The sequence below is a fragment of the Puma concolor genome, chromosome B4, assembly GCF_028749965.1.
Source record: "Puma concolor isolate L17-30 chromosome B4, mPumCon1.1.hap2, whole genome shotgun sequence".
In the NCBI taxonomy this organism is placed as follows: domain Eukaryota; kingdom Metazoa; phylum Chordata; class Mammalia; order Carnivora; family Felidae; genus Puma; species Puma concolor.
Genome location: NC_141673.1, coordinates 112,989,858 through 113,012,552, shown reverse-complemented (window position 1 = coordinate 113,012,552; position 22,695 = coordinate 112,989,858). Strand labels below are relative to the sequence as shown.

General features: G+C 39.5%; 1 protein-coding gene and 1 long non-coding RNA gene across 5 annotated transcripts in view; one reads left to right on the top strand and one right to left on the bottom strand.

Annotated features, from left to right (window-relative positions):
- The window catches only part of NRP1 (neuropilin 1), a 138,120-nt gene that overhangs the window by 77,691 nt on the left and 37,734 nt on the right, over window positions 1-22,695 (bottom strand). For all 4 annotated transcript variants that reach the window (XM_086714608.1, XM_086714610.1, XM_086714611.1 and 1 more), the window contains exon 3: window positions 4,058-4,239. In XM_086714608.1, coding sequence (XP_086570734.1) covers window positions 4,058-4,239 — 182 coding nt within the window. The remainder of the gene's footprint in view (window positions 1-4,057; window positions 4,240-22,695) is intronic.
- LOC147579422 (uncharacterized) lies at window positions 6,838-22,032 on the top strand. The gene is made up of 3 exons (XR_015253919.1): window positions 6,838-8,016; window positions 14,495-14,524; window positions 21,869-22,032. It is a non-coding gene; the product is annotated as an uncharacterized LOC147579422 (long non-coding RNA).

Below are 22,695 nucleotides of genomic sequence, written 5' to 3'. Positions count from 1 at the left end.
CTTCTTAAAAAGGTAAAATTATCCAGGTGAGATCAAGATTTAATAAAAGGAAAAAATGACAGGGATTAAAGGCATACTTTCAAAATCAAATAATTTCAATGCTTTCACTAAGGCTGGCCCAGGTTTGCTAAGGAGTGTGACAAAAACTGGAGAAATTCCATGGAGTAGTAGAAGAGAACTGGATTGAGCACCAGATCTGTGATCCAGTCCTACTTCTACCGCTAACCTGCTGTGTAAACTTGAGTGGCCTCCTAACCTTCCCAGTCTTCAGATTCTGTATATAACAAATGGGAGGTGGGCTTTAGGATTTGGGAAAAAAATCCCTTTAAACTTCAAGATTCTGTATTTTCCTACTTCTTCCAGTAAACATCAACATTTGTTTTAATATTTTTCCTGTTCACTGTTGCATAGGTTTGCCACAGATGAGCAAGCACTTCCCAAAAACAAGCAAGGCAGGAGTGGGTGAAGGAACTCTGTAGAGAGTACAGAAGCACTAAACAGGAGAGAGGGAGAGCAGCCCCACGTGTCTAGGCATGAGTGAGCTGCTGCTGTGAGAGGTGACACATGGCATTGGCCGCCAGTGAACACTGTGCTTTTGATTTATTTGTAAGACTTGGAGGACCTTGCGTGTCTGTAAGAACGCCACGCTTCATTGTTAATGACAATAAGGGTACACAATAATAACAGCTAAGATAGTCTGCTTGGAATTATTATTAAAATCCAGACTCATAACCAAATAACATGTGAAGGGATCAGTCTTGCTCTCAATAAATGCCATGTCTTCCCCACATGGACACGCAAAGAAAATGTCTACATTTTCTTCCCTTGGATAACCCAGACCAAGGGAAGGACAGGGGAGGAGTGATAGGTAGTGATGCTTGGGTTTCCTGGAGAAATTGTTTTAGGTGAGTAGGAATAATTTTCAGGTTGATGGCCCAGTCTTTCACCATCTAGGAAAAGACACATAGAAGGGGAAAGTGAGGGACCTGGGTAGAAAGTTAGGGTGTCCAGGGTGGCTCCAGGAAGCATGGGAAGAGGTGGGGACTGGCTTTGCTGACTGACCTTTGCAAAGGTGGCCTTTGAGAAATGCAGCCTTAGGGATGCAGAAATGGCCTAAAATTTCCTTAGAACTGTAATCTAGTGCCAGAAAACCTCAAGGCCAACAGGTGAAAGACTCATTTATTGGGCCAACTATAATTAGTATAATTTATGTGTTTTGAGGAAACTTGAAATTGCTGTACTCTGGAAGAAGTGGTATGTTTTCAAAAATAAAAAAAGGAGATTCATGGATTCTATAATATCATTAAATGGCTTTTGAGGAAAAAAAATATCCATGAATCTGTATATGTATGCATAAATGTATTCGCTAATGACTTTCTATGAAACACCTGTAAGGACTATAGTATATGCAGTGAGGGGGGGAAAGATGTTTTCTTTGCATTTTTCAGGTGGTACCAATCTGGTTGGGAAATAAAATATGCATATATGAACAAATTTGAAAATATTAAGAAGCATAATGGTTAGTGAAACATACTCGGATATATGTGTGTATACATAATATGCATTATGTGTATATTGTGTGTATGTGTGTGTGCACTTGCATGTGTAGAGGACAAGTTGGGTATATGCATAGGAAAAAAAAGTAGAAGAATTAAAAAAAGCTTCTTGAGAAGAAGAAAGAAAAGAGCCAGGTTTCCATGGAGGTTAATATAAACTGATAGAGAGCGAGGGCTCTGAAAGCTAATGGCACCAGCTTCATCCATAAGCATTGTTTACTGAACACATCTTTGGTGACAGGCACTGGCTACATGTTTCTCATGTTTTCATCTCAACTTATCTTCTCAATAAACCTGTGCTGGATACTATTATCCATTTACCAGATGAGGAATCCAAGTCTCTGAACATTCAGATTGATAGTCAGAGGCAGAATTAAACTTCACATTCAGGTCTGCTGGACATTACCCAGTGCACTATCCGAGGCAGGAAACCAGGGGTGGATCTGTGGGATTTGAAGTTGGAGAAGGTTGGGAGTACTTGATGTCAAGCCTTGAGCTTGACCCAATGGGACATTGAGGTTTAACCCAATAGGTGATGGACACCTGTCATAGGCATTTGGAGGACAGTGGCTTGATGACTGTTTGAGAAGCTGTGTGTAGCATGAGAAAACATAGGGAGAACCCAAATTGGGCCTATTCACTTAATGTAGTGAATGCAGAAAGGCAGCATGACTCTTGGAGGCTTTTGGATGTAAATTCAAAAGAACTAGAAGCCATATTGGATGTAGAGAGGCAAGAAGAGAAAGAAAAAATAAGACTTCAAGTTTCAAAGGTGGTGTTGGAGATCAGGATAAGGAAATTACAGTACCTCTGAGGAAATGGAAGTATAGGGGGCTGAGTTCATTAGGAAGGAATATGAAGAATTCTCAATGACTTAGTTATAGATCTCTCTCTCTCTCTCTCTCTCTCTCTCTCCTCTTTCAACTATCTTCAGATCTTTGAGAAACACTGAAAATGAAAGGCTACTCCTAAATTCCTTTCTGACACCTTATTTTCTTTGATAGTGCCATATGCCGGTAAGTGAGCAAATGTAGATACGTGTGTGTGTGTGTGTCCATATACATACATGTACAATATGATTTCTACAACAGGTCAAACAGCTTTCAACACAAGAAAATATGTATATATGTAATCAGCTGTACATACTGAAGTCATATGTATACTATTATTCAAATGTTTGCAGAATTGTTTCTATCTATCCATACTTGTATGGGGCAATGGCAGATTTCTTTGAAATTTTAAGAAGTTGTACCAATGTTCCTAGAAACTCCTAATGACTCCTATTTGTTATTCTCAGTTGCCGCTGAGACTCTGTAATTGATGTAACTAGATTTTTTTCTATTAAAAAAAGCTCCTATTCTAGGACAGTACACTCAAATCTTAAGCTTCTCTGTCCCTGGATTGGAACTCCCACCCACCACATTACTGCCAACCTAAAACGGAAGGTTAAATTTAACACATTAAAGGAATCTACCAGCTGTTGTGAAAAACAGTGACATCTGGATAAAGATACATTGTTTATCAATTGACTGATATGTGCATTCAATTCTTCAAGGCTGGGAGACTAGGAATTGTTAGATTCTATCCATCTCAATATATACCATTTGAACAGAAGATTACTACTAAGTGATTATATCCTAGAGGGAGAAAGATCTTTATTTCCTAAGGGGAATGGCATTTAAAGCTTTACTGTTTTGTTTCCTCCAAGAGATTCTTTCTCCAACTATTCCTCTTCTTAACAGACATTAATAGAAAGACTCTTCTTCCTTCAGCAGCTTTAGAAAATTCTAAGACCAGCAGACTGCTTTCCCTTTCCTGGGAAATACTAGTTTTGAATTTTGTAATGAAATAAAGGGAACAGGATGTATGTACATGGCTTTAAGATAAAGGAGACTCACACATTTTGAATGAAAGAAATAAAACTTCAAGAGAAGATCACACTTATTTTTGAAGAAAGATAAGAATAAATGCTCTTAGAGAGTTTTACAGAATATATACCCTATAAACACTGGTCAGCACATTAAAATGATGCAATTTTGAGTCCTGAAATACTTTAAAAATATTATTTAAAGTTTATTTATTTATTAGAGAGAGAGAGAGAGAGAGAGAGCGCACGCACGCGCACACAAGTTGGGGAGGGGCAGAGAGAAGGAGAGACAGAATCTGAAGCAGGCTCCACGCCATCAGCGCAGAGCCTGATGTGCGGCTGAAACTCATGAACTATGAGATAATGACCTGAGCCGAAACCAAGAGTCGGACCCTCAACCGCCTGTGTCACCCAGGTGACCCACTTAAAAAAATCTTTAAACACGACTTCTTCCATACATTGGGTAATTTTCCTTTGTTTAAAGTATTTTCCAACAGTTTTGTAATGGGAATATGCAATTTTTTACAAGAAGATCAAAGCATTATGCCTTTGTCTTCTTTTCCCTTTGTCATTCATGGAATCAAACAATGGTAATGAACGTTTAGCCACACTTGTTCTGCAGGAAGTCACTCACCTCTCTTGAAAATTTCATAACGTATGGAAAATCCAGCACCATGTGTCTCATAGTCAGAGACAAATTTAATAAAAAGAAATGGCCCTGAAGACACTACAGGGGAAGGAGCAATCTTCCCACAGAACTTTCCCCATAAGCGTCCATTTTCATTGTCTCCATCGATGACCTCCACGTAGTCATACCTAACATAAATACAGGAGACAGCAGGTTAGTGAGAAATGCCCTTTTAATTTCAGTGATTTAGAAGGCAGCATTATCCAGCATAGTCTGTTAGGAAAACAGTGCTATCTGTATTCACCACTGTATTACATGGAGGGATAAAAATCTAGCAAAATGAAATAATCAAAATGGACTACATCATGTCTGTATACATCATCTGGCAACACAGAACTATTAAGAATAATGGTGTCCATTATACTTGCAGACAATGTCAGTTAAAGTAACCAATTAACAAGAAAAAGAAAAATCTCACGAGCACAATTCTCTATTATTAAATTGTGTTCCTTTGTCTGTGGTGGTGGGGTGTCAATACATAATGCTATGCATTCTTTTCAAACTGTGAAGTTCTTTTATGAATCCAAAATGTCTCCTTGGCTGGAGCTCTCCATGAAAAATACTTTGATTTCTGTGAGCGACCCTCTAAACATATGGCCACAGAATAATAAACAGATTCTTTACTATTTAACTCAATTCTACCAAACTCCAGACTTCTTAGGAAAAACTCTCTCAGTATCCACAGTGGTTAAAACACAGATCATCTTCTCCAAAGCTATACTTGAATTGCAGAACATAATCTCTCCAAAGAAAAAGGTTTATTTAAAAATGGAAAATTACTGTGTTTATACCACCAGCCTGAATCTTTAAAGGAATATTGTTGCTTGAAAAGGAAATGTGACACACTCCAAGTCACCAAAGTGATGTGATTTAAAAAAAATCGGTCTTAATAATAATACACTAAGGAGACAAACGGTAAAGGAAGTCACAATAAAATATTATTCTAAATATTGTACTGAGATAACACATATGCTTCTTTACCTCCAAGAGGTGGGGAGCCATCTCCAACAAACTAGCATTCCCCCTCAAAAATAGGAAGAGTTTTGTTTGTTTGGTGTTATACTCTTAGTGCCTTTCCCTTTCCTCTCTTGTTATTTACCAAGTCACCTAGGATCCAGATAATCTGAGCTGTCTTCCATTTTTCTTCTAGAACTGACATGAAAACATTACAGTCCATTCATTTCAAACCTTTGTTTTATTTCTGCGTTTGACTTGGTTCAAAAGTCCTGGGATATATTAATTTCAGGAATGGCTAGAATATGGCAGTAATATAAACTGTATCTGGCAATTTAAAAGAGATCAAAGTGGGGGAAATCTTCATGATGACCAATGTCATCTTTAACAATCTCTTTTCAAACTGTCCAGGACACATTACTTATGTTTACATAAAGTCTCATGAGGGAACTGCAAAGATGATATCACTAGTTAGAGTGGACAGCTTAAGGCTCTCTAAATTAAAAATGACATTACCTCATCAGTTAAAATTGTGTGCCAGCTTTGTGTATATCAAGAAGAAAATAAAGCTGACATTGATGGAACTAAGCATTAACATATGTGAATTATTGTATTAACTGCATTTCCTTTGCTGCATCTGATGTTTCCAGTAGTAATCATTGGCTGGCCCCTCTGCAAAACTATGGACATGCACAGAAGAATTGTTCATTTCTCAATACCTTGGGAGATGCTTTGCATGTTAAAAGAAGATGAAGCAGGAGGGGGAGAAGAAAAAGCGGAGGAGGAGGAGGAGGAGGAAGAGGAGGAAGAAAGCATTATGCTCAAAATCCTTACTGGCCTTTTACACTTAACTGGGGGCAGCTGGAAAGGACACCATCTCTGTATTCATTAAGCCTCCACATTGGCATTTGTGCAGTAATTCCTTTTATCTCTACTGCTTCATTGACTAGACAGGTCTGGATGTTTTGCCCCACGTTTGCTTATAATTTAACTGTGGTTTGAACTGTTGGCTATGTTTGGCCTGGTGATGGTGCAATATAGGCTTTTTACTTGAATCTTGACATGGTCTGAATACTAAGTGGCCAAATCTTAGTGCATTTTGCTTTCCAGGCACAAATAAGGGAGGTAGGTCAGGCTTTCCTAAGAACTGGGGGCACTTCTGTGAGGAGCCTTTCCTCCCAGGTAGGAGAGAGCTCAGCTAAGATAGTGCCAGTGAGTTGCAACAGAGAAAGAAGCTAGTATTTTAATTCACATATCTTCTAATAGTAAATACCAGGCTCTCCTCCTGGCAACAGTAAAAGCTATTTTTAACAGGAGGAGAGGGATTAGAATCTCTTCCCAGCAAGAGATAAGTCATTGCATCGTTAAGTGCCAATTTTAGGAAATTGAATTATTCGGGGATACAATAGTTACATTTATAAACTGGAAGGCTGCTATCATTTTAGCACTTCCCTTCAAAGCACCATCCAACAGGGCCCCAAAGAGTGTCACAAATAGCAGTTCATGTAAATATTCAGGAGGGTTTATGTGCACAAGTTGCAAAGGGTAGTACTGCCAAGGAAGTTAAGAAAGCAGCTTGCATCTCCCTCTGGAGTTGATACCAGTTCCACTCCATAAGTTTCTTGCTGGCAAACGTGGTGCCAGGAATGCAGCAGGCATGCCAGCAATCCCTCCCTAGAGACTAACTGTGTCACCACAGCAACGCACCCAGCCTGCATTGGCCTGAGGCCCGAGATACTGAGTTTGCAAATTTCGCTCCCCCAGGCGGCTGCACATTGCTCTGTTAGTGCTGCAGTGTGACAAACGCCGCACTTCTTGGAATGTCAAGATCCCTGGTCATGACGGCAGGGACCTACACAGGTGGAAGCCGGGCCACTTGCTTGACTCTCGTGCTGAACCCACACGTTGGAGAAGAGCCTGAGGAGAGCCGGGAACTGTGTCTCAGGAACTGGGCCCACTCATAGAAGCTAGAGGAGGGGTCAGCAAGCTGACATGCCCATCCGTTTGGAGCCCTGCTCCAGAACATGAATGCTCCAGGTGACAGGGAAGCTGCCTCTGAGTCCAAAGCGCACTGTCTTTCTGTGCAGGGGCCTGGAGGGTCCCAGCCAGGGAAACCCTTCCTCAAACCTCATCCTGTCCACTTATCACAGGAATGTAAACGTCATGTGAATTTTTTAAATATTTAAAGAACAACCAAGCTCTCCCCCTTTAGGCATCCTGCCACTTTTTTTCTTAACTCTCCTACCTTAATGCTTTCCCTTAAGGAGCCTGCATTTACTGGGAACTAACTCTTTTACAACTTAAAGACACTTTACCATGGTTCCTGGTTTAGGGTGTGGTACTATGGTGGCGCTTCTCAAGAGTGTCCTGGGCTTGGGAGAGCAAGCTGTTTTTTTTTTTTTTTTTAATGTTTATTTAGTTTTGAGAGAGCACAAGCAGGGGAGAGGCAGAGAGAGGGAGACAGAGGATCCAAAGTGGGCTCTGCATTGACAGCAATGAGCCTGATGTGGGACTCCAGCTCACAAACCCAGATCATGACTTGAGCTGAAGTCAGATGCTCCACTGACTGAGCCCCCCAGGCACCCCAGGAGCACAAATTCCTTAAGCTAAAGGGTGTTTTGCCCCCACACTCCCCCTTCCCTCACCCTACCTGGGTATATGTGTGTGGTGAAACATTCTGAGTCCTAGTACTAATCACCAGTTAGGTTTCCCATAAGAATGATAAAAGAATAAAGATTTCCTTCTAAGAATTCTTGAAAGGATTACCCAGAGATTTTTTTTTTTTCTTTTGGGAAGTTTGAATTACGGCTTTAGGAAAACCGCCAAGTAGGGGGAGAAGGGATGGGAAATGAGAAATGTACTCAGTCACTAAAGAGTGGTTTCAGAGGCTTTATAGGTACGCAGTGCTGAAGAGACGAATAGCACACTTTACTCAAGTCGGGTTTTCTCTGGTGAGTACAAATGACCCCTGACTCTCCATGGTGGAGCCTGCTAATGGGAAGAAAGCTAATCCTCTGCGGGGTGTTGTCTGTACGGGGGAGCTACTGTACCAGCCCCTCACAGCTTCTGGACATTCTCGTATGATTAGGAAGGGGGGTTATAGGTGGTGGCGTCTTTTTAATCTCCTTCCAAGAGGATCTGCCCCCACGTGCATGTGTACATTAATAATGGAGAAACCTGATACCTGACATCATAAACAAGAGTGAGAAATGATGTTGGCTAACATAATTTTCACCTGCAAAAATGTGTTTCTTTGGATCTTTGGTTTATTTTGCACAAGGCATTAATAGCTATTCCTACTGAACAACCTGTAAATGATTACTACACCGCTGTCCAAGAATTACCTTACATATTCCCCAGCAGAGAATGAGCTTTACTCTCAGAGCATTAGAGAAGGATTTGGAAATAAAAATATACAATGATGGAGCTAGAAGAAGCCAATTAGTCTGTATCTGTATCTGTGTTTCTGAGTGATTTTACATGATATTCACCCCTAAGTTCTGGCTTGCTTGCAATGTTCTAATCAAGATATATGAAGAGGCTTATAAGGTTCATAGCTTCTTATTGAGTAAAAACAATTTTTAGAAATCCATTCAAAGGAAATAATCTGGAATCATGTCAAATATTTATGCAAAAATATTTCCTGAAGTTTTATTTAGAATAATGGGGGAAAATGGAAATAAGGCAGGCAGGAAGGAAACAAGAAGGAATTTATATACATTCATATCATGGAATATTATTCAGCCACTAAAAACATATTCAACAAAGATTTTTTTATAACATAGGAAAAATGTTAATGATATCATTAGTGAAAAGTAAGAGCATAAAACCCTATATACAGTATATTCTCAATTCTTAATCATATGAAGAAAAAGAAATGGAAGGGAGTATGTACAGCCATTAATAAGTGATTGTCTCCAGGTAGTGAGATTATGTTCCTCAGTCATTTCTGTATTTTTCAAAATTTTTACAATGGATAAGTGTTCTTTGTAATCAAATAAAAGTTATTTTGAAAAGCATTAACTCTCTGTATATAAAGTAGCAAATCAATATCCTGTTGCCTAGCTAATAATTTTTTATTTCTTGGTCAGAAAACACTATTTTTTATGAGGTTTTATTTGGAAATAAATCAAAGGCTTCATCTTTTTTAAAAATAACTGGATCAATGAAAGTCTGTGTGCTTTTTTTTTTTTAAGTATTAGAAAGTTAAAATGAATCAGATGTGATCTGATAGTGTCTGATACTGGCAATAATACTTGCCATTTGTATGGTAATTTCCACGTTACAAAGTGCTGTCAGATGTACTATCTAACAAAGTCTTTCCCATGATCCCAGGAAGGCACCGAACAGGTGGTACCATCCCAGAGGGAGCACAGAGCTGGGGAAGCACTGGGTGGGAGACACAGATGAAGAAATTTGCACCCTTTCGACATTGCCTACTTTTGGGCAAATTTGATTCCTATTTTTGTTCTTGTTACTCTTTCTCATATGTATATTTTGAGAGGTGGAGGATGGGTATGACCTTATTATTTTAGAATTACTTATTAACAACTCATAATTCATTTTCAACTGGTCATTTTTGCTAGAAAACCACCACATTGACTAATATTTCATTGATTTTTTTTCTTAACAGTGTGCTAGAGCTATATACACAGACATATCAGTGTGTATGGAGGTTTATGTGCATGTGTGCATGTGTGAAACAGACATAGACAGAGATAAGAGAGAGCCACTGGCCTCCAGGGAGTCACATGGGTTGAAAGTTTCAGTGGAATTGGTGGTGGTCATTTAATGGGCCTCTTCCAGAGCTATTCTAGTCCTGGTCCTGGTCCTCCTGCTTGGGCTGGATGTTCAGGGACCACATGACGAGAACCCAAGCCCCGCCTGGGCAGTAGGGAAATAGAGATGAAACAGAGGAGGGTGCTAGAGTGTTATCGAATAGCAGCTCAAATTTTGGTTTCTCCCCACTGCTGGCACTGGGGTCTGAACACAGATTACTCCAGTAAGGATGGGGCAGGCACAAAGACTGGATTATGCAGGCCTATCCGCACTCCCCAGGATGGATAAGTGGGAAAGGCAGGCCCCTCTGACTGCCACCAGAGCTGGAGTGGGCCTGGGCCACTCCCCCAGGAAGGAGGTAGTAACACACCAAACTCAGGACAAGGAGAGGGCCTGAGCCTTGGGCATGGCCAGAGAGCCCTTGACATTTTCAGAGGGACAGAGCAACTGGGCTGTGCTGGCTGATTCTATGAAGTGCCAATTTCTAAGAAAGCCATTCTGAATCTGGCAAAAATTTTAAATTTATACTATAGACAGAAAATTGTTTTGTTTAATATTTTGTCATATTCCCCTTTAATGTTTGTTTCTAAGTTAATAAAGTAATTTTCCCTTATTAAAATAATGCTAAATATCTTTTCCTAATGATACATGTTTTTTCATATATAATATATATATATGTATATATATATATATTTTTTTTCTTCCTGTATGCACTCTGTGTATTATAAGTAGGATTGTAGGACATGAGTCTTTAAGCTAAGCCTCATTTTAACTTGTGCTGACACTTTCTAAAAGTCAGTCTCCCTTATTTCTATTCTGGCAATCCTTCTGATATGCCCCAAGTCTAGTTATCCTTTTGATACACCCCTAACTTCTAGTCCATAGCCTGACTATAGCTATACTTATGATGTGGTTACGAATAGTTGCACTAAGTGATATGCTCTTGACAGTGTCCAGGCATGGGAGAGCATTATTTCAGTTGAGGAGGTACCCAACATAGTGGTGACCCCATTCACTTATAAGGAGAGTGGCATTTTATCAACATTGCCATTTCTCTACCCTGGAGTTCCTCAGTACAGAGCTCAAGGTCCAGAGGGCAGGGATGACAACCCTGGCCGGCTGGCTGCGCCCATGCCACAGAGCTGGGAAGTAGGTGGTGCTAAAGAGAACAGGTAGCTTTGCTTAGTGGCTGCTGGATGTACCCCAGCCAAACCATGCCTCCTGTAACTGACTTTACAGATTGTGAATGGGAGGCCAACCCCCTACCTCTCTTAGAACAAAAACTGTTGCAAACGCTTTTGTCTTGTCATTGTCCTCCTCAAAGGCTTGCAAGATTTTAATCTTGCACTTGTCCACAGGCTTCCAGATAATTCTCCTGCAGGAAATCCCAACACAATACAGTCTCCCTAGCATCTTTTCCAGAAGGTGGTTCTGCTGATTCAGTATAGTAAGGGTTTCTTTATGTAGGTAGTCAGATAACTTGTTCTCAATAATCAGAGTATAGTAAAACTCATAAAGCTAATCTCACACATTAAAATTTTCATCTTTAAGCTTTTGTGATGCCTCAGGGTCATTATAATGAATATCCATAATTTTATTGCAGCTATTGAAAACTGATGATTAATAGACTAGATAGTAACATAATAATATGTATGAGAGTTAACAGTCCCAGGAAATGAGGCATTACAAAAGTAAAGAAAGAAAGTGTTAAAGAAAAAAGTTTTACTGGAGTAAAATTAAGAGATATTAAATGGTTCTCCCTGGAGCCATGCAAAGGGATGGCAGTTGATTACGAGGGATGCCGTGGCTGGTCAGGACTAGCATAGGAGAAAACATGAGATAATAAATGTCCAGCAGGTTATAGACAGATCCCTGCTGCTGCATAACAAATCACCGTGAAGAGAGGGGCCGAAGACAACACATATTTATTAGGTCACATAGTTCAGCAGTCTGGCATGGCGTGGCTGGGGCTCTCTGCTCGGGGCAACCTAAGACCAAAATCAAGGTGTCAGCAGGGTTGCATTCTCAACTTGAGCTTGGTGTCCTTGTCAAAGCCCACACCACCAGGGCAGAATTCAATTTCTTGTAGCTGCCGGACTGCAATCCCCACTCTCTTGCTGGCTGTCAGCTGGGGGCTGCTCTCAGATCCTACAGACCACCTGCACCTGTCATCATGTGGCCCTCTCCAGCTTCAAAGCCAACAGCAGAAAATCTGCCTTACTCATGTCTCATGGTCTTCAGGAAAAGCTCAGTCCCTTCTAAGGGCTCATTTGATTAGGTCAGGCTCATTCAGGATCATCTCCCTTTCTTGATGTCTGCTGGTTTAGCCACTTAATTAAATCAGCAAAATCCCTTTGTAGCAGCACCTGGATTAATGGCTGATTGAATAACTGGGAGAGGGTGTGTGCATCCCAGGGGCCAAAGATCCTGGGGGCCCTTCTTAGAATTCTGCCTACCACACAGACCAAGCTCTGGTAGGACATACGGGGCTTGGAAGCTACAGTAGAAACCAAAGCCAACAGGGATCATCCACTTGCATCACCTGGTAGAGCAGAGATTAGTAGATACAGGGTAAGACTGATGGGATTAGGAAATTGGAGCAATCATGGAAGCAATTTTAATGTTCTCATGTCATGTTGGCTGCTGGTTTGGGATCCCTGAGCCCGCAGGCATTGCTTGCAGGGAAAAGGAAAGCAGGGTTCTGGAGTGAGCCAGACTCTCCTGTTTGAAGCAAAAACAGAACTTCCAAGATTGCCCAACACATATGTCTGGAGACAGAAAAGTGATAATAGCTTAATTTAAAAATAAATACATAAAAGAATTCAAGACATGTGGTATAAAATAATGGTCAAAATACATAATTTTAATAGAAAATGTTTGGAGTTAAAATTTCTCATTTCTGAGGAATCTCACTTCGTAATTAAGATTTATTGGAATGGAAGATAAAAAAGAGTCCTTCACATGGGAAAATATTTCTATGATTTAACTCAGATTATGAAATTCAATGATGCATTTTAAATGGAAGAGAAGGAACACCTCCCTTAAAACAACTATCCTCCAGAAGTGATGGAGTCTTTCAGTGTCAAACTTGCAAAGTTCAGTATTTATAGAAAAATTCACATGCCTTTAATTACAATAAACTCAGTTCCCAAGTAAAACTGTGCCATCTGGAAGATATTAACATCATTTACAACTTGTTCGCCTCCCTATTTCATAGAAAATTTTTACTTCTTGCCAACTTTCCACTGTTCTCAGGGAAAAAAAAAAAGGAATTACTTGTATGGATTGTCTCAAGATGGGTTTATATAGCAAGTCAAGCCATCAGGAAGTGACAGAGGGGTTTTTTTGGACACATTTACTTCCTTCTTATTTATTTTAAATCCTTGTATCTTTAAGGTTTGTTTTTTTTTTTTTTTTCTAAAAAGATATTCTCTTCTCTCTGCTCCTCTCCTCTTGGCCCTCCAAAGGGAATAATTTTGAGTTTTTTAAGTTAATTGAGCTTCTTATAACGTGGCCCAGTGGAGAGATCTGGGGCAGGAAGAACAGGGTTCTGGTCTGGGCTCTGAACTTCAGGAACCACTCAGGCACCTTTGGTCTGTCAAGATGTGTCACTATATTTGACCTCCCACAAAGTGTCACAGGGGTCAGTGAGGCAAGGAAGTGCCACCTGCCTGACCATCAGGCAGTCAATTTAGCCAAATTGGGACAACTGTGATCCAAGTCCTTACACTGTGCCACTGACTAGCTGAGTGCCTTGGGCAGGTATTAACCAAACTCTGTGAGCCTCTGTTGCTCACCTGTACAATGGACAACTCATATGAGGATTAACCTACAGGACGATAGGGAGGGTTAAATTAGGTAATGAATGTAATGACCTTTGCCAGGCTTGATGTCCCTTCCCAAGTGAGGTCGGAATGCATAAGAAGGAAAGAGATGAATGTATCAAAAAGTAAATGGGGGCTTTGTTTTCCAAAAGGTATGTCACCAAGCTCAAAACAGACTGTGTAGTTCAGGTAGTGCAGGAAATCTAACTACTGTTATCTCCCAGGGGGATCCATCAGTCACATGACTAAGTCTCAGAATATGACCATAATAACCTGTTATTCTGAAAAATACGACTTTCGATGGCAGTAGGTCTTGCCCCAGTACTACCACCAAAAGTCAATCAATGAAAGCCATTGTCAATAATGGAATTAAAGAAATCAATTTATAGATAACCACAATATGTGTTTTTAAATCACTAAGTCTGTTAAGTGTTTCCACTGATGTACCCAACTGATTTAATGATGTGCAGTTGGATTAGTACTCTTAGCATGCAGTGCTGAATTTTCTCCAAAAGCCCCCATAATTGGTACAATGGAAGCACCCTGGGTACAACTTCCAGTTATAGAAAGGCAGTGACTCTGGCTTATAGTGTCACAAAATCATAATCCTCAAGTTTCCTTTTTCATTGTTTGGAAAGAGAAATAAAGCAATAATTCTGCTTTAGACTATAGGACCTGAGGTGCTAATTTCAAGAATTTTAAAAATATCCTCCTGATTAATTAGTAATTATTCAGTGGGGATCTAGGTAGTTTGCAAATCAGAGCTGCAGGAACTAAAGTTGGCAAATACTCATTTTTTTAAGTTTTTTTTTTTTTTTCTTTGCAGGTTAATTACAGTAGAACGCTATGGTGTCAGGTAGGTGAGATTACTCATTCTGGAATGGGGAAGTCCCTTACCCTGAAATGGCTACCCATCTTTTCTGAAAAAAAAGTGAAAAGAAAAAAAAATGCCAAAGAAAAATGTGTCTAGTGACACAGATTAGTTTTCCGTTTAGTGACACGACCAGTGAAAGCAACATTGAGTTGAATTTTAGTATGGACAGGGAGCACTGACCCTAGTTGGAACTCTACAATTCTGTTCAGTAGGTCCTAGAGTTTACCTAAGATACAAACCACTAAGCTAGCCATAACCAAGAAATATGAATCTTTTAGGTATAGGCCTAATGCATTTATTTAAAAAAATTATATTTTAATGTTTGTTTTTGAGAGAGAGAGAGAAAGACAGCACAAGCAGGGGAGGGGCAGAGAGATAGAGAGAGAGGGACAGAGGATCCAGAGTGGACTCTGTGCTGATAGCAGAGAGCCCGAGATGGGGTTCGAACCCATGAACTGTGAGGTCATGACCTGAGTCAAAATTGGACGCCCAACCGACTGAGCCACCCAGGCACCGTGGGCCTAATGCATTTATAATACTAGAATGAAATACACTTGAGAAGAATTGATCATGGTCAAAGGGAGATTTGCCTTTTCTTTAACCCCTAATGTTTACTGAAAGCAGTGTACTGTTGAATTGCTGTAGGCCATCTTTAGAGTTCGGTGCATCCATGCTTACGGTATTTGTTCTTTTCCGTTTTTTGGTTTTCATTATTTAAGATTCTATTAACTTGAAAAACAGGTGTATCAGCTGCACATGACTGGGTCACTAGTAGTTTTACTAACCTAGCATATATTCTGAACCCCCAAGTCGATTAGTAATACAGAGAATAATTTATGTAATGAGAAATATATCTATGGACATAAAATACTTCAAATGTCAACTAGGGTTTCTTCTATATTACAACGTGCAAAGCAGTTAAAAAATATATTCAGGGAATCATTGGTTACTGGCCTAAACATTAGTTTATATGATTTTTTCTTATCACTGATTTGCATTATAGACTCAGTAATTAATTGGTATAGAGCAAGACTCGAACTATCTCTGTGTTAGGAGCAAGCTCATGGAGAGAAGAAAGGATTTTAATGATCTAGGTGGCCTCATGATTTATGCAGACCTTAAAGAGTAACTGCGTGTTTAGAAGAAAAGAAAGCAGTGGCCATAAACATTGCCAGTAGCCTAAAAGCAGAAGCACCATCTAAGTTTAACCATATGAACACAGAGGGGGTCAGTTTGCCAAAATGGCTCTGTGGTGGAAGCATGGATTTGACTCAACCGGGAGATCAGACAACCTCCGTCCTACCATATAAACTCCTCCCCAACCCCAAGGTGTCTTTAATGGCAAGCTTCACAGAAAGGAAAAGGGAATATGGTCAAATTTGCTGAAACAAAAGGGAGCATAAAGGGAGCATTTCCAAATACACTCTTCTCTTTATCACAACATAAGCTAGAGAAAGGCATAAAAAATTTCCTCTTGATGATAGTAAAGACTCAGCTGTAAAAACAAGACAGGTAGGCAAAGGAGATAGAAGGTTGTGCTTTATCTTCCCTTACTTTGACTAATTATTCCATAAGGAAAGGTGACTTTTTGCATTAAAAACCAGAATACATGAAACATTGAACATTTCACTATATTTAAACAGCTTACTTTTTTTGAACGCTTTTAACGTAGAGGGCTACAGTTTATTGCACTTTATAAATAAAAGTTTGTTAAGAGAATTGATAGTGTAAAGTCACACAGAGAGATAGCAAGGTAGTTTTTCAGCATTTTAGTTCTTGAATTATTTGGGGGCAAATAAGTGCTCACTTACAAATGTACAATAAAACAGGCCCTTTGAGAATCCTTCAGGGGAAACTTACTTAAAATAGTGCAGGTCTTTGAGATTATCACATTACATTAAAAATATCCCATATTTCAGATATTTCATTAATTGTGATTGCTTTTTTTCTCTAGTAATGGCCAATTACCTATATAATATTGTTGTTGTTTTCATCAATTTCCAATCTGTTGTGTTTGCCTTTATTATTATAATTTTTTAATGGAAGCAGAAACAGTGGAGAATTGGTCCTAAAATGTGTTCCCCAGAATACTCATGAAACGTTTCACGGAAAAAATAGTTTTTTTTTCCCAAATCAACATGTTGTAATGTTCCTTTTGTGAATATTCACAATTTATGTCAGTATATTAAAGGCTCTGAGAAGTCCCACAGGTCCGAAACCTTGATTTAACGTGGTTTAACCCAACATGTGCCAATCTATTGACTGTAAGCGTCTTTTATTACATAATACCTGTGAAACTGTTGTTCATCAGAAAGTATTTTCAAAGTGTTATTTTGGAAAGTCACTGACTTTGAACTAGCCACAGGTCAAAAATAATAAAAAATTCAGGAAGGGAATCAATTTTGTAAGTGAGGACATAAATTTGCAAAGACAGAGATAAATTTGGCAACATAATTCCTTCCTCTTTTCTGCCTTAAATGTTAGGAATTTAATTTTAATCAGTGCTTGGAAAACTGTTTTAGCAACTGTTTCTAGCTAAACAAGTACAATGCTGATCCCTAAGACTGATCCCTATACTTGGTAAAACAGGCTTGACCACGCCTGACAGATGCACTTGGCTAGATTACTCTAGTTTGCATCTCTGAGAGCAGGAATTGGGAATGTCCTGATTTTTACTATGTAGTTCATGTTGTGGTGAGCACCATGAAGAAAACTAGCAAATTTTACAGTGGGAAGAGATCTGAGGGATAGGAGACCAATACTGCATTGTATAGGGGTGCCTGGCGGGCTCAGGTGGTTGAGCATCCGACTCCTGATTTTGGCTCAGGTCATGATTCCAGGGTCATGAGATCAAATCCCCTGTCTGGTTCTGTGCTGAGCATGGAGCTTGCTTAAGATTCTCTCTCTCTTTCCCTCTGCTCCTCTCCCCCACTCATGCACTCTCTCCCTCTCTCTCTAAAATAAAAAAAATTAAAAAAAAATTAAATTTTATAGATGAGAAAACTGAAGCCAAAAAACGCTTAAAGGGAGTGGAGCAATATTTCAAACCAGTTACCAGAAGAACCAGAACATTCTACTGTATTTTGATGAACGACAAACCATTACATCCCATTTGTGAGGAGATGATGAAAGGGTCTTGATGGTCATCAGGGTTTACTTCCAATTTGAGATTCCTACCAAGGGACTGCTCAGCCTTGCTCCAAAACCTATAGGAAGAGGAGATGGACTGAGTCCAGACAAGGAGTTCATTCCATCTTTGTCATCCTGATGATTATTGTGTGTTCCTTGTTTTGCCTTGGATCTGCTCCCTCAATAAATGCTTCTTCAGTATTTAATGTAGCTTCCACCCATTATCCTAAGACCACATTCAATTCCTCCTCCACAGGACAGCTCTTCAGGTATCTGTGGATAAGCATTACAACCCTAAAGTCTCTAACTTTTTTGGTATTATAAGAATAGAAAAAAATTAAAGAACACATATATGAGACTGACACTTTTGAAAACAGGCAAAAGCACAGATATGTAAGGAACCACTTCTCAAATTGCTCAAAGGTTGTTGAGACAAGCTTATTTTAGCAAGTATAAGGACAGTGAGCACTATGGAAGGTGCGTATATATTTCGAACACTGTAATGTTGTGGGCACTTGGAGTAGTGTTGGTGCCACAAAAGGCAGGGTGGGTGGCTAGACTTCTATTCTCCTCTCTTCCATACCCCACCATGCCTTCCTTCTCCCTCCATTTCCATACTCTCCAGCCTCCACATTTCCTATTGATTTGGGGCTAGGCAATCTTGATGCAGGGTCTTGCCATGGGAATGACAAATTGTCTCTGTGGAGCAGGGACCCAGGAAATGGAGAGAGGTTCAGGGCAGAGGCAGGGCTGCTCTAGATCTCCCCATGGATGGAGCCAGAGGGCGAAAGAAATGCCCAGATGACAATTTAATACAAAAATTTTCCACATTCACATTGAGGGTTGGCTTTCTGATGCCAGAGAAAGAATTTATTTTGCTGATTTTTCTTTTACAAACTAGGCACACCAGCCAAGAACTCCCAATGCTGGACTGAGAATGTTCCTATTTTTGTAACTGTTAAATTTATATGCTGAATTTTCTCTTACTCCCTTCCTCCTCACACGCACTACTATGTAATTTCATGCCAACCGATAGTCCCTTTAACATTTGTGTGTGTGTGTGTGTGTGTGTGTGTGTGTGTGTGTGAGTGTAATATAGCAAGATTGTTGCTATACTGTAGAAATGTCATTGATTCAGGATACTTTTCCTAATGACAGGTTGTAATAATTCTCCTTGCCAGACATAGGCGAAATACCCATTTTCACTAATTAAGCACACACATAGCCTTAATCATTTTTTTAAACCTTAAAATAGGCTTTTGTAAGTTTAGAATCAAATGGCTTTTATATCAGTTTTTTACTACTGAATTCCTCCTTAATTATTCACTGATGAACATACACTCCAGAAACACAGGTTAATAGTTCAAATACTATCAAAGCAGAAGGAATGTTGGGTTTAGCAGTCATTAAAAATAATAACTTCAACTTGATGTTTTTCTAATTTTTCTTCTTTAAAATCCAATGTCTTCAAAAATACTTGCCCCTTAATGTGTGACAGACATGTTAAACACAGGCTGTGTAAATGTTTGAACAGTAATAATATTGATCTGTTCAATGGAAATGTTCTGTACAAATGGCAGACCATTAGCAAAAGCTTTGATTTTTACTCCCATTATGCTTTGCAATTAAGGAGGAAAGTATTCTTAGCATGTGTGACACATATATGTGTATATATAATTTTTGGTGAGAAAAGCAATAATAGCTTATATTTATGCAACACTCTTTTTCTGCAAAGCTGAGAAAGCTTTTACACTTGGCATTGTTTTACAGGCTTGAAAGGAAAGAGTGAATACATGGTGTCCTGTGACATGTGAAGGTGTCTTTACTGCAGCTATGTCCACATCATGACCAGAGTAGCTGGTCGATTTTGTTAAACCATTGGTGTCACAGGCGATTCTTTACTGAACTTACTAATGAATAAGCTGAATTAACTCCTGAATTGCTCACCTAGAGTCGCACAGAAGTGCCTGGAATAGAGTCAAGGGTATGAGTGGCAGTGTAGACAGAGCCAACTCCTCATCCTTGGCTCTCCACCTCACTGTCAGGGACCAAAAAACAAACCAATAGCATGGATGCTAGACGGAAAGTCCAAGAAATAGAAGTCGTGCCAGTTGAAGATGATGTGAAGATATCTCTCTACCAACGTGTTTCCCACTGCCTCTCAAGCACGCTCTGCTCGTTCAGTACTTCAGAGCTGGCTCAAGGTAGAGTGTCAGCCAGGCTCTTCTGGGGCTGCAAACAACATGACGCATCTCTCCCTTGTTCTCCCCTGGACTTTTGAAAAACAGTGTTTAAATGTAGATAGAAGAAATGTTGATAATGGCCTTAAAAAAAGGCCTACTAGAGAAATGGCAGGGTAAAAAGGAAATTAGAAACGATGACTTGAAGGCAAATGCATGTCGTCTGAAGACACAAACCCAAAGAGTCTTCCCCTGGCTACTCCTGTGGGTCTCTGCTCCCAGGCTCTCTGCCCAGTCACCACCCCTGGGATAGTACTACTCTTCCAAAGACCAGAGACAACTTCCCTGACACCCCTCACCTAAGAATAACTGCACAGAATTGTTCTGGCATCTCTTTTCCTGGAAGTTTCTCTTTTCTTATTTTTGCCAAACCAAATTCCATTCTTTCAAAGCCCAACTCAAGGTTCATCTGTTCTGTGAAGCTTTCCTTATAGTCAGTCATCTGTAGATGTTTCCTCCACTTGAATTTATGGAGCCCTTTGTTAGCCAGTATGGACCAGGTAATTATATTTGCCCAGTGTTGCCCTGCAATTGGTTTTTAGGTGTTGCCATGCCCTAGTTTTTTCCCTGATAAGATTTCTGGTAGGTAGAAAATATGTCTCTCTATTTATCTTGGGCTTTTATGAGAATCAGAAACAAAACTGCCTCCCTGGAAAAAAGCTCATGCTTATGGAGAAAATGAATAAACAAGAAAAATCGCAACAAACATCACATAACTCAGGTAGTCCAACTCTTTGGTATTGATATTGTAACAACATTTCAGCTGCATTGTCTAATTTGCTTACTAAAGGTTCTGGAAGAAAACATATTATGCTCTAAGAAATTTTTTCTACAAATGATATCAATCACTGTGGGGAAAACTCAAGACCCTGGGTGGTTCTACGTTTGTTCCAATTACATTAAACCTTATTAAAATAGCCATCATGACAACAACACCTCTGCAGAGGAGTATGCCAAATACTTAGGGGCATAGTCTCATCTACCGTTCTGGGATTTGGGTACCTAACTCCTATTAGTGATAATAGGTATTACGTCTATAAATCCCCAGTCGCTCTGTCAATCCTGTTTCCACAGGTGGAATGATGATTCTAATGAGGTCCATGTCTTCAAGATTCTATTTAGAAAAATATACTGTTTAGACCTCAACTTTTCTGTGATCTCTGGTAGTGTTACTGATAAGGGCAGCATTTATGCATTTCAAATTATATGTTGTAATTCATTGTCTTTTAAAGAAGTTTGCTCCACATAAAGTCTCAATCCAACTGACATTAGTTGTGTGCTTGAAACACATTCAAATGGTAAAATTTGTCTAATGAAGCTGTTAATTATTTTCTTTCCGTTATGTTCCCTCTCTGCATTATCACTCTCCTCTACTTCCTTCAATTAGGGGACAAACATCAAAAGGTTTCAGAGACTTTATCACTAATCTGAGTGCACTACACACAATCCATTCTCTTTTCTTTAGTGTGTGAACAAAAGAATTCACTACCATTTGTACCTAAGGTCAGTATCTGTGGAAGCCAACATTTTAGACTATTTGTTTCCATCACTTGAATTCCAAATTCTTATCCTCAAATGCTTTTCACCTGCTTTAAATCCAGAGCCTAAGGAGAATAGCACGGCCTGTTCTAATAATCTTTGTCTGTAATAAGGCTTAGAGATGTAAATTATAGGTTTGTTCTTTTATTTCTCCTTTTCAGTACCTAAGTAGCATTAAATGGAATATAAGTCCAGCAGGCACATTGCAAGTGAAAATGTATATGATGGTTATGTGGGATGTCTGTAGTTACGTAGATCCATGTAAGCATGAGCATAAATACAAAAGATTACAATCTTATCTAAGGAAGTTTCACTTATAAAACAAAAAGATTCCAAATCTGTGCTGGTTTACACAAAATGTTGTCATTTGGAGTCGATTTTGTGTGCCTCTGTTACCGAGAGGTTTTCTTATCCATAGGAGCCACCGAGGCAGTCGTGGATGACTGACCCCACTTAATCCAAACCACAGGACTGACAAATGATTAATTCCGGTCGTCAGATGATTAGCCCTATTCATGGGGTCACAACCTTGCCTGCCACTAACTTGCACCTAAACTCCTCAGGAAAGGTAAGGAGACTTGAAGGAGCCATTTTTTAAGGCCAATTCAGTGCAACTGCAACAGACCCTGTATTCTGTGCATGCCTTCTCTGAGGAGTCCGATTTCCAGTTTTAGTTAAATTAGTTTCATATCAGTCAATACTTGTTTAAAAACATGTCATAAGTCTCTGTGGCTTGTGCATGCTTCAATTACTTCTGATTATTACATCAAGATTCGCAAACAAGATACCAGAGTCACTCTTATTTACTGCAAAATGCTATTGAAACAAACTGAAATTCAATTTCAGAACAGATTGCAGTAACCCATCAAAACAGAGCAAGTGGAGAGGAAGTTGGGCCTGGAGGTGTGCTGGGCCATTGTTAAATGCAGGACAGCATCTCACCTAATAATTTAAACATGGTCTTGTGGCCTGACATTTTTAATGCTTTCTTGATCTCTTTCTTCTGGCTCTTGTGTGTTCTTTGCCACTGTGGGGTGCAGTGAGTTGCAGGTTATGGATTAAATATCAAGCCCTCCTCTGCCAATAGCACTTTTAGGAGGGGAAAAATGATTGGGTACTTTTATAAATAGTCACGCCATAGGTGTCCACAGAAAGCAGTGTTTATGCAGGGCTTTTAAAAGCTGCCTGCCTTTTAGACACAAACCAATCCATAAAAATGCCAAGTTCAAATTTTCAGCTATTATC